At 37.2% G+C, this 16340-nt stretch overlaps 1 protein-coding gene across 1 annotated transcript in view; it reads left to right on the forward strand.

Moving 5' to 3' along the window:
• The window catches only part of LOC135482084 (syntaxin-binding protein 5-like), an 81355-nt gene that overhangs the window by 21656 nt on the left and 43359 nt on the right, over nucleotides 1-16340 (forward strand). Inside the window, 7 exon segments of the mRNA XM_064761920.1 lie at nucleotides 1697-1797; nucleotides 4935-5069; nucleotides 6162-6225; nucleotides 6723-6806; nucleotides 12867-12990; nucleotides 13938-14013; nucleotides 16073-16227. Coding sequence (XP_064617990.1) covers nucleotides 1697-1797; nucleotides 4935-5069; nucleotides 6162-6225; nucleotides 6723-6806; nucleotides 12867-12990; nucleotides 13938-14013; nucleotides 16073-16227 — 739 coding nt within the window.

Here is a 16340-nt window from a genome sequence, read left to right on the forward strand (position 1 = left end):
TTGGCAGTAGAGAGTAATGGGGTAATAAAGCAAGGCTTCAGGAAATTAAAACATTACCTTTCATGTTCGGAGTGTAATAGATGGAAGAATATATTGTACAACGTAAATACTGGATTGCAGAGACAGAAGATCTTGATTTCCATTAGTCCAGGTATACATTCATGCAAATTGACACTTAAACGTGAAGATCAATTTTCGTTTTCTTAGAAGCATGATTTTTTTTTTATTTGTTACAAATATAAATCTGTTAAATATACATATAAAACATGCAAAACAGACATGTTAAATACACGTAGAGTTTAGTATATTAGTATTTCTGGCCTTTCACACGTATCATTCCGTTGTTTTCAGAAGTCAGTTAACCTCCAGTGTACCCATATCTGTGCTTAACAATATGTAATGCTACATCTCATGTACATTTATGTGAATAAAAGAACAATACTTTGATATAGCTAGGAGACTAGAATTTTTGATTCTCCCGAAGCCATAGGATTTGCTCAAGTTATATCAAGATAGTATCAAATGTCATATACGTGTACAAGTAAGTATATCTTTAATAACAGTTGTGTTCAATGAAATAAGTGATTGCAGCCATGCTAATTTTGCCATTGGTCACAGTGCATATTTGTGTAGCATGTCTTCTTGTCACTGGTGTAGTACATTTTAGTCCAGATGAATTAGTAATTCATGAAATACATAACGATGCATACATGCAGTCCTTCTTTGTACCATGAAATTTGGTTGTGGTGAACTGTTTTGAAAGTTTTCAGAATTGTGAATAAAAATTAAAGAAACAGAAACAACCAACCAACCAAAAACCAATTTAATCTGAAGCTGGTATAATTAAAAAATGTGCTTTTACGTGTAAATATTGAGCTTAGCCTTACAAGCATGTGTATACATGTACATGTATGTAAATGTTATGATAATCTTGCCATGTGTTGTTTGGGGCATGATGATGGTAATTAAGCTGCTGGTGCCCCTAGTGTGCTGCTGCTACTGCTGCTGGTGACTGATCCCTATACATGTAGCTCTGGCCATGTCCTCCTTTGCATAGCTGGGTCAGGACACAGTGTGTAGAGAGGGAACTGGAGGCATGGTCTCCAGACACCAAAGAGCCTTATCTTTGCCAGCATGTTTACACAAGGCCACAAATTGTAGCCAGTTAGCAACATCTCCTGGTTCAAGATGCCTGTTGTCTAATTACATTAGGTGGCAAAACACACACTCCTGGCCACCTTGACTGTTGACCAAGCGGCCAGATTTCACTGGTACGCAAAGGGTCAGTCAGTGTAAAAGGGGATCTAATGTCTTGACTTGTCTGAAACCTATACAGACCTGGCTCTTCAGAAAAAGGTTCATTCATGTACATATATGTTTGTACAGTGTTTATTTCATGTTTTGGAAAACAAAAAAAGTATATAGTACAGTATATAGGCTTGATATTAAATAATAAAAGAAGGAGTAACAGCCTTAGTATACATTTTGAATGCATTTTACATTGATATTTGATGTGCCTTTAGATCCATGAACATATTTGTTGCCAGGATTGCTGGCAGCGCCAAATGGCCATGGATTAAGCAGCGTCATTATGAACCTCAGTCAATCTCTCCCAAACATTGATTTATATCTGAACACGTGATTAACCTATTTCCAGCAGTCATATGTGTATAGCACTTGTTGTTTTCCCTTCCAGGGTGCTCTTGTCACAGTCTGTTCAGATGACACTCTTCACCTGTGGAATTTCCGACAGAAACGACCGGAGATTGTCAACACTCTCAAGTTTCAAAGAGAAAGGTAAGTGACTTTCATAACTATATGGATTAGTTTTCAATAAACCTTCCGCATTAGTTTTACATAATACAAACATTGTCCTAGACCAAAAAATTGTGAATGTTAAGTTCTAATCATGAATTAAAATTAGCATCACCTATATGTGAATGGCATTGTTTGCTGCAGACAAAGTGTGTATCATTTTGTGGAAGACATGCAAACTTTGTTGGAATTTCAGTTTATAACTAAAAAAATTGATCAAAACAAAATGTTTCGATATTACTGCTTCAAAATCTTGACTGCCGAAAAGGTTTGCTGCAGCTGGTGACAGTTTTGTCTGACACGCATCGTCATAGTCTTTGAATCATTTGGCTATAACATTTTTTTTTATTTATTTTTTTATTTTAGGTTATGTTACTAAATAAAGGTGTCATTCATTTATTCATTACTCAGTATAAAGATTTTAATCCATGTGTCTTAAGTTTTCTACACATGTACTACACAAAAGAATATCTGTTTGAAGTGATACAGTAATATAAATACAGGTAATTTTAGTTCCCATGTCCTTGTGAAATGTCATTCTGAAACAAAGCAAAGTTGACAAATTAGCACTGTCAGAGGATTGATGAATTACTGTACCTTCATTAAGACTGTGTTCATATACTCAGTGGAGTGAAGAAAAATCAGTGTGTTTAAAATGAGGTATTGCACATTTGGGAGGTAAATGCATATCATTTGAGTTTTACTTATTTAAATAACACTTGGTTCTTTTAATCTCGGAAGAGTTTTTGTGACTACTGTGACATTTTACTGTACCCTTATGTCTATTTTCTGTCCTTTTCTGACACCAGATTGGATGCAGTTAACACCGTCCAAGGCCTGCATTAAGATTGTTTACAATAGACATATATGTAATGATCAGGTTTTTACAATATTCTGTGGCATGTCATGATTTATCTGTTTGATCATCGACCACCGTTTCATCTTTGTGTCATCAATCTGAGACCTGAAGTATCATTGGAATTTTGCAAAGGATCTTCTTACAACTTGTGTAATCTACTAGATCTATTTCTTCTTGGAAAGCTGGCTATATTGGATTCTGATGCTATGTAAAGGTCACGGACTGACTAGACAACAGCTAAATTCTTGTCTAATGCTCAGAATGATTTTGCAACCTACACAATTTCTGTCTCGACACTGTGCCTTAAACTATTTATTTCCGTGCTTAGAATTTGGTGAAGAGAAGAGCCTTGATAACCATAGGTACTACATATGTACATATTTATGTATGTATGTATGTATGTATGTATGTATGTATGTATGTATGTATGTATGTATGTGTACATGTATTGTGCTATGTTCTGTTGATTTGATTTTAACACAGCAAAGTTTGTACTGAAAACTGAAATTTGCTTTCAAGCACATGTATACGTGTATACATGTACGTTTTTCCAACAAGAGAATTTTTTAAAAAAATTCATGAAAAGGTATTATAAAATAAAAGCATGGTTTTAAGCAAATGAAGAAAGATGTGCCGAAAAAATGAGAAAAGAAATTTCTTTGAGGTATATTTTATATTTTTTTAACATACTGGTAATATATTAACATACTGGTAATATATTTTCTTAATTTCTTACCCCTCTGTTTTTTGGGGTATTTCAGTCGGTGTACAGAAGTTTCATTTTTGAGGAATATTTTATATTAATATAATTCATTTTCTTAATTTCTAAGCTCTCTTTTCGTTGGTAAGCGGAAATATTTGAAAATGACATCATCAGTGAACATACTGGGATCGCAGGATCAGCTTAGTGCCCCCAGTTTTGACTCTCCTCCAACGAAGTTGTTTTGACAGGAATCACTGTTGATGTTACCATAGTAGGCTACTTATTTTCCGGACTGACCTGAGACAAGGGGGCCTTAGGAAAACTGTAGTGTAAAGCCATTTATAAGCCCGAAGAAGAAAGTTGAAGCTTTTTGTTCATCAGGCCACATCATAAACTCCATATTAAAAAATACAAACCAAGCATTGCATGTATCCTGTGAGAAGCATTCAGTTATCCCTGTATCATTTCACAGTGCGGATTTCACTGAAGAGAAAAAACTGAAAACTTTGCTAGTGTATAAATGTACCTGTTGTTCACACCCCTTTGTCAAGGAGAAGTTTAAAAATCAAGTATTCAAGCACTCTTGCATAGTGCTGTTTCATCGTCTTCATTACTACCCTGAGTCTGAAGTCTGTAAATGCATGTCTTTCAATGATCCAACAAGAAAGGTGTTGATTCAGTTGATGCCTTGGACAGGAGTTTACAAAAGTTCTTCTGCCTCAGTGTTTTCATGGTTTTATTGTGAATGTTAATCCATCAACGGGGTGTTCAAAAAGGGCCAGTACATGTTGCAGGTTGCAGAAGGCTATCTACTGCTGCTCCCGTATCCGCCTACTTTGAATATTCTTACTGTTTAAATCAATAGTAATTGTGGACAATTACTTTCAATTCAGCCGCCTGCTTTTGAACTGTGACCTCCTTCTCTAATTCTAAGTGAAAACCATGCATCAACAGAGCTTTTAGGGCCATTTATGTATTCTTACATGAAGTTAATGGGAGATTACTTGCCTTTCACTAATATCTCATATTCTTCTTAGTCTGCAATTATAATTTGTTACATGTGATGGCAATTCAAGCCAGTGATGTTCTCTTAGGTTTCATACTGAGGCATGGCCCAGCTAAGAAACTGATGTAATATACATGTAAGTGAAATATTCTTGAGTGCAACATCCATCAGATCAGTGTCTAAATCTTACATGCGGAGTAACTATAATGCTATTATCGTATATATGTGAATGACTTTGCGCATCCCATTTCTTCCTGTTTCAGTTCATCTGCCATGCCTTCATGCTGTAAAAGTTAACTATTGTAATGACACAGGTTATTAACTGTTTAATATATGTAGATGTGCATGTACCATTATTATATAACTCGGAAAAAGTAATATTTTATGACATTACTTTGCCTCTTAAAAGCATTTTTTGGGGCCAGAGTTTAGGTCATTTACCATGCCTTATATTTCAGGTTTTACTCAATTTCTGCGTGGATCCTTTCCAGAAATCATTCTGCAAAGACTGAAATTGTTACTAATATGCTAAATTTGACTTGTCTTTCTAGGATAACACATTGTCAGCTTCCCTTCCAAAGCAAGTGGTTGTATATAGGAACTGAGCGTGGCAATGTCCATGTGGTTAACATTGAATCTTTCCAGCTGTCAGGTTACGTTATCAACTGGAACAAAGCCATTGAGCTGTGAGTATCCTTCCTTATGTGCATTGTTAGCGGTAATGAAGTTTCTACCGTCTTCCTGAATAATGGATCATTTAATTAGCCCTCACATTGAAATCCTCATGTAGTGAAATCTGCTCCTCCAGAGGACTGCATCACAATCCAGTGCTGTTGTGTTGCTAATGACCCTATTCCAAATCCGCAATGCTTACATGTTGCTTGCGTCATCGCTGATATGGCTTAGGCATGCAAGTCTGGAATCTGTCACCTGAAACTCTGGGTTAAGTGTACCTGTACTTTTTTCCAAACCTTCCTGCCAAGGAGGTCTGCCTCTTGCAGGTCTGTGTACATGTACATGTGTGTTATATATAGCCTTCTATGGAGAGGAAGGCCAGCTTCAAGATATACATACCATTATAATGATCATCGGCTCTCAACACTTCCAGCGAGTGTCAACACGTCTGAGCATATTGCTTTTCACGTGGCACTTGAACCATTATTACAAGGATGAGATCAAGGCCTTTCTAATGAGCTAATGCAATTTAAGTCTTTCTTGTAATGGGTGTTTGTATGCCTGGTACACTAGCACTTAGTTTACCAGGCTATACTATAGTGCCTTAAATGGTCAATATGTGTACATAGTCATGCATTTTACCGACCACTGTTAGATGTACATTACATCCTTGCAATACTGTTCTGACCTTTTTCATAATTAGATCACTATACAGTGAGGTTGCAATTTAGTACAAACACATGTACATTTATATAGATAACACGTTTATCTAATACAGTAGAAACTTATAAAAAAAAGTTACAAATTTACTTGGCTTAGAATGGAAGGAAGAAATCACAAAGGGTATTCTGAATAACAAAGCATGGCATTGAGATTGGCTCTAGGGGGAGGTGTAGTGCTGTAGTTCATTAAGTGTCTGAATGGGGCAGTTACATGGGCCTGCTCTGAAAGATGAAGAGGTAAAATTTTGAAGTTGACTAGATGTTGGCTGTTACTCTTACAATATAGCCTTGCTTAGTGTTAATTCCAGGAATGCCTGGATGTCTAGCAACTGTAAAGGTGCTAAGTGAATGGCTGTACAACTCTGCAATTTGTGTGTTTAGATGCCGGCGCACTCACCCGGGCCCAGTGGTTCACCTCAGCGATAACCCCATGGACCCTAATAAAGTAAGTGATCTGCCATTAACACCAGGCCGAACACCACTTACTCAGTGCATTTTGAGGTTTATGCCTGCTCCAGGGTCAAAGTATGAAACAGTGTTGTGATTCGAAGTCCTCTTTAGAGGGTGATGAGTTCTTGTATGACATTTGGCTGGTCTTTGTTTTTTGATAGAGTGATTACTTTAGGTATGAAAGGTTGGTACATGTAAGATATACCTCTCTGCGGAAAGCTGATATCCCTGTGTCTGTCATCATAATACACTTTCAGTCATACAATATACAGCTTGTAACAGTTGAAATAAATCTGATATTATATGAGTATGTGAATGTTCTCAAATAAAGCACCATACCAACCACAACTTGTAACGCATATATCTATGAACATTACACCTAAAATCAATGGGTTCCATTCATTCCCTATTTAGTATTCCAGCACTTATGTGGTAAAACTTTTCACAATTGTTTTAGTTCGTATTATTATACATTTTCCTTCATCTTTTCAGTTATTAATAGGTTTTGAATCAGGAACTGTTGTAATGTGGGACTTACGACACAAAACAGCTGAATTTAGATATAACTCTCCAGAGGTAAGTTCATTTTGTATATTACACATTAGTTACATGTAAAAGTCTGTGTTGAAGTGCTGCGAAAGACATAACCGTATAAGACATTTTCATATGATATTTTGTATCGTATAAATATCAATGTTCAGTCATTTTTGTCTAAGGCACATTCACATACATGTATTATGGTATGAATATACTATATTTCACCTGAAGTTTGAAATGCACTTTCGGAAGCATTACAGGGCTTAAAATGATATTTTGATGTCATAACTGTGATATTTCTCATAAAAAATGAACTCATCTCCAAAAAAAAAAAAAAAGTGAAAGCGATACATATAAGGTTGAATAAATCAGAATGAGTCACTAAAGCTATGCTCTAGGTGAAATACTGCAGTGTGCACATGTGCAGGCGTTTATGCATATTCCATGCGTGTGAAGAAAGGTTTTTTTGTTTTTTTTGTCTTCTCGACTCATTTTATGTTGGTAAATTCTTTATCAGTATCCAGCATTATTTAGATGCATGTTTGATTTATATAAAATTTTGTATCAAATGCTGAAGTCAGTAGTTACATGTAGTGCACATTCACATACTGTGTATCAAGGAACTGGATTCAAGGATATGAATGACCCCGGAGCCTCTCACCAATGCGGTCGCCATGAGTTCAAGTCCAGCTCATGCTGGCTTCCTCTCCGGCCGTAAGTGGGAAGGCCCGTCAGCAACCTGCGGATGGTCATGGGTTTCCCCCAGGCTGTGCCCGGTTTCCTCCCACCATAATGCTGGCTGCCGTCGTATAAGTGAAATATTCTTGAGAACGGCATAAAACACCAATCAATTAAATAAATAAATAAAAAAATCAAGGATATGAAATACATGCAGGCTTTAATAAAAGATTCCCACAAAGACAGTACAACTGTACAATCAACTATGTTTGAAAGCCAAGCCTCCAGCAATGTGTTCATCAGTTGTGCATAGCACAAGAAGAAAAAAAAAGAAAAAAAAAGAAATGATTCATGATCATGCAGGTCTGAAGTTTTGAAGTTCTGCAGCCGCAGGTCTCTCTCTGAAGAGTTGTGTTGAAATAACGAATCCAAACATGCAACACTGTGATCATGGACGAATGACTTTTCAGCTTATCTCTCCATGTAATATTCATAAATTAGGCAAGTCCTCCATGGGCTGTGTTATCGCCACTTTACAGCAATAGATCTGTGGAGATCAGTATTGATTGGCCGGGGGTCACATGGTGCAGACTAGGCTACCCAAGTTTCTGATTTCTCATCCCTTTACTCATCAGACCGCTAGCTTTAAGCCAGGTATCTTGCATTTTATAAAGTCTCTGGTCATTGTGTTGATTGGCATCTTTATATTGGATGAATCACTCCACTCTTGAAGACTCTATGCATCTACATGTCAAGTGAGCTTCAGTGGTGCAGCCATTTTGTGTCACTCTTAGTTTTTCAGTTAACAATACAGAATAGAGCAGTTTCGAGTGCAAACCCCGCGAAAGGTAAAAGTAGTCCTACTGTATGATGTGACCTATCAAAAATGTTAAGCAACTATTGCAGGATCACATTTACTGTAACATAGGTGCCTGAAAAAAAGTTTCCCAAAAAGGTATTTTAAACCAAACAAAGGATGGAAGAAATTGAAGAGCTGAATGTTTGTGAACTTGAGAAGTTTCTAAAGGAAAGAGGTGTCATTTGTGCACAGTTAGACAAGTGATCATTAATTGATAAAGTTTCTACATCACTTTTGAAAACAATTTTAAGCTTGCATTGAACTTTTCAAAGTTATGATGATTGTATAATCAGCACAGCTAACACCTACCTGCTGTGATAGGCAGTGGGTTATGGATTTCCTGTCACTATTAAAAGACAGGTATGAAAGCTAGCTTGTTATCCTCAATCAGAATTGTTGTTGTAAAAATGTGTTACATGAAATGAAAAGCTGACTTTGCAAAATACTGAAGCAAGAGTTAGATTGAACGATCAGTGGATGGGCTGAGAATGGAGTGTACCTTCAGATCTGCATGTAGTAAGTAAAAAGTCTATAGAAAGAACTCCAACAACATCTTGTTGTAGTGAGATTGCATACAGTCCTTAAAGTATTTCTTATCATCGGGGCTGTTGGCAAAGTTATAGTGCCTGAGACATGCATGAATTTTATTTTCATGTACGGATTTCATTTTCATGCACACTGTTTCAGTGTAGGAATTCAAAAGAAATGTACAGTTTGCACACCTCTGGAATGTAGCATGATGATGACCAGTGGCACATTGTACAGATTAAACTGTATACACAGTCCTAATGTGGGAAACAGCTTCACAAGCATTATACTCTGCATGTAGTGTTGCATCCAAATTATGTGTACATGCTGAGCTTTTGTCAAGCATACGCTTATTCTAAAATTAGGTCATTATAAAGCTTATTCTAAAAGGTGGGTTGGATAACCTGAACATTGTTGATGTCACTGTAGAATTTTCCATAACGGCCAATCATTGTTATACATTAGCATTGCAATTGCCTGCCCAACTCACTCCTAAATTTGATAATAAATGGGCGTATTTGTATGGTGTCATGATGTGTTTGTTTGTCTGTGTCTGTGTATACATGTACATGCATGCAGACGGTAGTGCCCACAGATCTGCTAACATTATAACACATGCAACATTGTAGCTGTAGAGAATAGCTAGGGTAGAAGACGTATGGTTAACGACGTCCTACAACCTACACTATAAAGACGGTTTATTGATTAGGACATGCAACAGCCATTTTCATATCAGCCAGCAGTTTGATTTATCCCTGTTTGTCAGCTTTCTCCAGATATAGACAGTGAGGAGAATAATGGTGGTCTAGTAGCCTCTATAAAATTTGGAATAATCTGTCTGCTATATTATGATGCTATCCTCATTGATTATAAATCTGCCTGATCCGTGTATGTTTTTATGTTTGGCTGCTAGGCTTTATTGCAGCAGAATTCTCCCTGTCTCCGTGTCACATTATCTGAGTCAGTCAGCTGTAAGAGACACCAGAATCCAGTTGGAGATCACGGCAGTAGAAATACATTTGCGCAACTTTGCTCCCAACCCACTCAGTATAAAAGACCCTCCGCAATTTATGCTGCATGTATCGTATTCTTCACAAAGGAAAGCACACAGAGCAGATTATAACCTCAGGCATTCAAGGCTAAAATGAGGTACACACATGTGTGTGTTTATATAATATATACCATTATAATTAAACAAAGTAGAACAGCAGATGTTCCACATTTATTAAGAGCTATAAAATGAGATATATTTTAATAAAAAGCTCTTCTCTGCACAGAACTGACTGCTCTTTCAAATGTACCTCACTTTAGTTTTGAATATCTGTGAAACATTTGCTCTCTGTGTTTTCCTTTAAGATGAGGATACATACTGTATAGACACATATTTACATGTATATCTCATTTACGATTTGAATGTGCGTGGAACATTTGTCTCCTGTGCTTTACTGTGTTAACATGAAGTATATGCACGCTACAGGAACAACCAAAAAAAAAAAGATAAATGTGTTGAGGACTGTGATGGTGGTATATGACTGAATGATCTGACTTAGATTCCCAAAGTTTGAAACAGCATGTGTGCATGTATGTGCAAAGTGTATCACAATACATGTAGATGTATTTCATGTAATAAAAATAATTCAGGTTGTAGACGGCTCAGTACAGCAGAGATAGGAACAAACATGACACACATTTTTGTCAAAATTTATGTAGAAATTAGGCTTTATACCTGTACATGTAGTTTTTTTATGTGACCCAGGAGCCTCGCACCAATGTGACTGCTATGGGTTCAAGTCCAGCTCATGCTGGTTTCCTCTCCGGACAGATATGTGAAGGTCTCAGGTTGACCTGCAAAGGGCTGTGGGTTTTCGCCTTAAAGCTGGCTGCTGTTGCTTGTGAAATATTCTTTAGTTTCGTGTTTAACTCAAATCAAAAACATTTATTGATAACACTTTCTGTGGTGAAAGTGCCTGGAGGTTTGATATGACCTTGTGGTAAGATGAAATAAATGGGGAAACTAACTCTGCTCTGTACATTTAACTTAACGGTGGATTTCAGTACTGAAAGTAGTGTCCTCTTTACAGCAAGGTTAACTGACATGTCTCTGAATTATGCCTTATAACAACAAAACTGTCACCAATTTTGTAAGTCTGAACAGTTTGTAAATACAACATCTTTTCCTTATGTAATTCACATGCATTGACTAGAATGAACAAAAGCAGTGTTTTTGATTGTCCCCATTTATTTCTTTACAGCCCACCAGTGTCAAGCGTCCCAGAAACTAATTAGCTCTCTTTATATCCTGCATAACAGAATACCCTGATACTAAAACCGATGATGTGTTTCTAGCAGCGTGGAGTATGCTGTGAAATGCTTTTAGTTAAATTGCCCTGGAAGCAGTGTGTCTTGTCTCAGTCTGGTGATGACAGAGAGAAGCAGGGAGGGGAGAGGGGGACACCTGTTTAGATGAGCCACTTGGCCTGTATGTTCACAATGACAGGATGGAATGTATTACATACCTCTACAGACAAGACCTGGCTCCGTTCCATTGCCAAAGTACTTCCCATTGTGAGGGACAGACATCAAGCAATTCCCTATCAATAAATAATACGCTCCGTGTTTAGTGAATTGTCTACATCAGCTGCGCTATCGGAAATATACAAAATCTGTTTGAATAGCCACAGGTTATTGAGTCATGTAAAAGTTGGGTAGTATATATACATGTATATTTGTGTTTGTGTGATAGAATTATTTAAAGACGTAGTCAAGCAAACTTTGCTGTCTGTCTTTGTGGACATGAACATGGCTATGAATATCCCAAGCTCGTTCCGCACCTAATAAATACACTTCATAAAGGCTTGTTTCAAAGATTAATCAATGATAATTAGACCTTGGGAACAGTCACATTGGCATTAATAAGTGAAAGAAAAAACATCATCAGGCTAATGTTATCCAATTTGACATTTCTCTGAAGTTAAAGTAATTATAGAGTGAATCACACATGTACATATAATTAATAGGCCAGCAAGTAAATTGTACATGTGCTCTTTCGTTTATGTACTGCTAAAGCTGTTACGAACGTAAACACATGTATACAGAAGTGTCAAATTATTTTGAATTAGATTATTAGGCAGTCCCATAAAATGGAGGTAAATTTGTCTGTAGTTTTAGAGCTGGTCATCACTTCATTTCGGGTTAGGACACTTATCTGTCATTTGCAAGGACACATGAGGTGTGGCCTCTATCCTGGATTGTGGATTCCCCTGCTCTGGTGACAATATTTGGATTACAACCTGGGGCTTGCACTTCTAACCGCTGTTGAAAACCAGCCCCAGGCACTCCGGTTTCCTTCACACTCAAAACAAGTGCCATAATATAAGGCACAAATTCAGTGTGTGGTGAAAAAAAAAAAACCCAATCAAATAACTCAGTGGAACTGTCATTTTATGTCCATCTTTGCTTCATGGTCACCATCATGCCACTTCTGTAATTGAAAAGAAGTATTTTGTAATGTTGTGCATGGATGAGATACTGGCTTTTAATTTCATGGGCATTGTTTGTTATCTTACATGCTTAATGATAGTGCTAGATTCTTATACACATACATGTATATATGCCCTTGTATTGCCCATATTTTTTGCATTTGAATGTTTGACATTACATTGGATAAAAAAATGATTTGTTCCTGGCTTAATGAACACTGTTGGAAACATTATATAATTCACCAGTTTACCTTTTAATTAAAGTATGTGGGGGTAATGCTGCTGTTGTTCCAGAATAATTATTCCGTTGGATCATTCTCAGCTCTGTCGGAGTAATTTATGGATCAGTTTTCTTTCTTTCTTCCCGTCAGCACAGGACTACAAGCATGACCTTTTCTTTGACTGACAGGATCAGTCCATTAGTGTGCTGCCCAACAGTTAGGAATGTTTTCATAGCATTGGCACAGGAACAATATCATTTGTATGATATGTTTCTTTTTCTCTTTGTCCACCCAACACTGCCTTTGTTTCAAACAATGAATGGTTATTTTTCAGGCTTTACGGTCGATATGCTGGCATCATGATGGCAAACAGTTCATGTGCAGTCACTCAGATGGCAGTCTGACAACATGGAATATTAAACAGTTTCAGAAACCAGTCAGTGTCATGATGCCACATGGTAAGGAGTCACTAATCCATTCTACTTCCAGCTAACCAGTTTAACCAACTAGAAAAAAAAGGGAAACCACTGGCCATTACTCATAGCCAGTGATTGCACATGTAATTATCCTGGTGACTGCCTTAGGGTAGAGTTTGACTAGATTCTACCCACAACATTGTAGGTGGATAATATACTTGGCTGGTATTTGTCTGCTGGCTAATATTTTAATGTCATTAGCGAGTGTCTCTTTGTGTTTTGATTTGGGAGTTTCCTGTTACAGACCCATTATACAGGAGGCTTACTCTGACAAGTGGTATCCCGCATTTTATGTTTAATTTTTCTGCTTATTATCATGGTGACCTGATAATGCATGCACGCGTTAGATCAGGCCATCCATAAACAGTTAATACAAAGGAAATAGTACATTTATCAGTGGTTTTCATTTTTATCTAAATAAAAGAGTTTTAAACTGTAATGGTCATTCCTGCCATATAACAATTCATTATTCTGCAAAATAAAATTAAAAAACACCAGAAACACATATCTTAAATTATTTGTTATTGCAAGTGTTTCTGTGCAAAGCTTCTTTTTCGATAGAAGAAAAGAGGAACTGTCAAATATCGGGTATTGTATATGTATTTATTTGAAAACTTTTTTTCTTACACCACCATTGAGAATATTTATGTGATGAGAGACAAATTTAAAGAGTGGTGAAACTGAACAGCTGATGCTTAGTAGAAGCATGTCTTGTTAAAACCTCAAAAATTTGAAATTACGGTTTATCAGTGGAATCTGGATTCAAACCTGCCACCACGTCGGTGATGCGTTAGTGGATTTTGACAGCTATGGCTGAAGATGCATATCCATGTCTTCATGGAGGTTTTACCAAATTACGGTGCATCCCAGGTCACTTTTTGCATGAATATTTAACCGTATTGACTCTTCTTCTTTGTTCTGTCTATCAGCAAAAATAGGGAAAGATGGAAAACCAGACCCTTGCAAACCAATCACCAAAGTGGAATGGAGGTCAGTCAGGAATGGGTGAGTTTCTGTGGAAGCTCTGTACAAGAATTCTGCGAGTGTGTCTGTGTGTGATAAAGCTTCTGCTTGCATTTCATTTACATGTATATTTGTGCACACCATGAGTTTCTGTGAGAGCTGGGCACATAGGTGTCAACTTGCCAGTGGGTGAGAAAGCTTTTGTCTTGGTTCATGCATGCTTGCATTTCATAGTATCTGTGCATTACATGAGTGTGTGTGTGTGTGTGTGTGTGTGTGTGTGATCTACATGTAGAAAGCTTCTGTCGTGCTGAGTGTACTATTGTCATTTACATGAACAGGTTTTGTGCTCCGGCCATATTGTGTCTTTTCTTTTTATGTCACTGGAATATAACTGTCTTGGGTTTCCCCTTGGCTCTGTTCAGTTTCCTCCGGCCACAATGCTGGGTGCCATCATTTTACTGAAATATTGTTGAGTATGGTGTAAAACTTCAATCAGATAAATGAATTGAAATAACTGTCCTGTTTGATATTTTTGGACACCCAGGGGAGGGAACAATTCAGATCATCTGGCCTATAGAAAACACAAGTAATTGTCATGTGATTTGAGGTCTTTTTACATACCATCTCTCAAGTGGAAGGTCACTCGATCCATAAAATGTCCTGTTTCTGAATAAAAAATGTTTGTTGTCTGCGCGGAAGATAGCTGAGGAGGAAATAGTTTCATGAGGCCAGTGGGTAAACTGTATAGCTTTTGTATGCTCCAGACTTTCAGGAGAGAACCTAATACCAATTGGATGACTTTACTTCCAGTTGTGTGCCAAGTTGCATTCTCATTGGTTGAATCTGCCAGCAGTTTTTGTTGTTCATCAGACAAGGCATCTAGTGCATGTGTCAACATTGTGAAGATGCACAACTGACTGTACTTCAGATTTCACTTACTTTACCCATACTAACAATCTGTGCAATAAGGCCTTAAAAACGAGCTGTTCACGCCTTTTCTTCAACACTTGTATAACCTTGGGACTAAAAGTGTCAGTTTGATCAAGAAAGGCGTTACACACTAATTGCTGAAATTGAATTACCTGAGTGGAGAATAGATTAAGTTAATGATGTTTGATGGACTTGTGTCCAAACTTGTCCTGCTGCATATCCAGGTTGTCTAAAATCAGTGGTCATTACTCCATTACACAGGTGCCGTGAATTTTATACTGTATGATGTAGGTATTGATTGCAGTGATGTGTAAGTTGTGGCTGTGGTTTTATGGATTCTGAGCAGAGAACATTTAGACAAACTGGTCCACTGCCTCGCCATGTATTTATGGCTGCTGGGCTCTGTGCCAAGTGCTTGTTTTGCACCAGCACAGAGAACTTGTGAAGATTACTTTAAAGGTGTGGGCAGAGTTGTGAAAGGGTTTAAAGGGTTAGATTTAATGAACCACCTACTAACCACAAAACGGCCTCGTTGTGCAAGACTTTTTTTTTTGGTGGTATTTGATTATTCCCAATGCGGTTAGATCTTTGATAGGTTCTTTGTTAGGTTAAAGGAAGTGTTCTACCTTGTAATGCCTACAAGGAATGGTGTTGACCTGTGTCCATACATTTTAACACTTATGCGGGTGACAAAATCATAATTAGTTTGGATGCCAGAGTCAAAAATAGTAGAAGATTAACTGTAAGTGGAGTGTGTAAAATGTTTATAAATACAATGTGTATAAATTGACTAAGAAACCAACTATCACCAGCAATTAAAGTATAAGTGAATTTAGTCTCTGAATGTGGCATAATGTGACCAATTTAACAAAGATGTTGTGACAAAAGGTGACAAATTTAGCAAAGGTGCTGTTACAGAATGTGGCAAATTTGAAAAAGGTGTTATGACGTAATTTGACAAATTTAACAAAGGTGTTGACACGAAAATTTGGCATGAAAATGAAACAAGTGTGCCAAAGTATATAATATAGCAACATGTGTCAAAATCTGACAAACTTACACTCAGTAGTTTGATACTTGGTGTTGGAATTTGTGTTGGAATTTCTGTATTTATGGAAAACATATTTGTGCCTGTATTAAGCGTCATCTCCTATTTTCCTGTTCTCAGAGAACCCTTAGTGATATTTTCTGGAGGAATGTCATACGACAAAGCAGGAAGGACACCTAGTGTGACTGTGATGAACGGCAAGAGTACGACTGTTCTGGAGATGGAGCACAATGTGGTGGACTTTGTGGTGCTGTGTGAGACACCATGGCAGAACGGTGAGTCACACAACGGCTGCTGCTCTTAAGGTGCAACTGACAAGGTGTTTCGAATATTAAATGCATAGTATCTGGCAAATGTTAAAACCAACATAATGCATATTTACTGTATG

Source organism: Liolophura sinensis, chromosome 1 (genome assembly GCF_032854445.1).
Source record: "Liolophura sinensis isolate JHLJ2023 chromosome 1, CUHK_Ljap_v2, whole genome shotgun sequence".
In the NCBI taxonomy this organism is placed as follows: domain Eukaryota; kingdom Metazoa; phylum Mollusca; class Polyplacophora; order Chitonida; family Chitonidae; genus Liolophura; species Liolophura sinensis.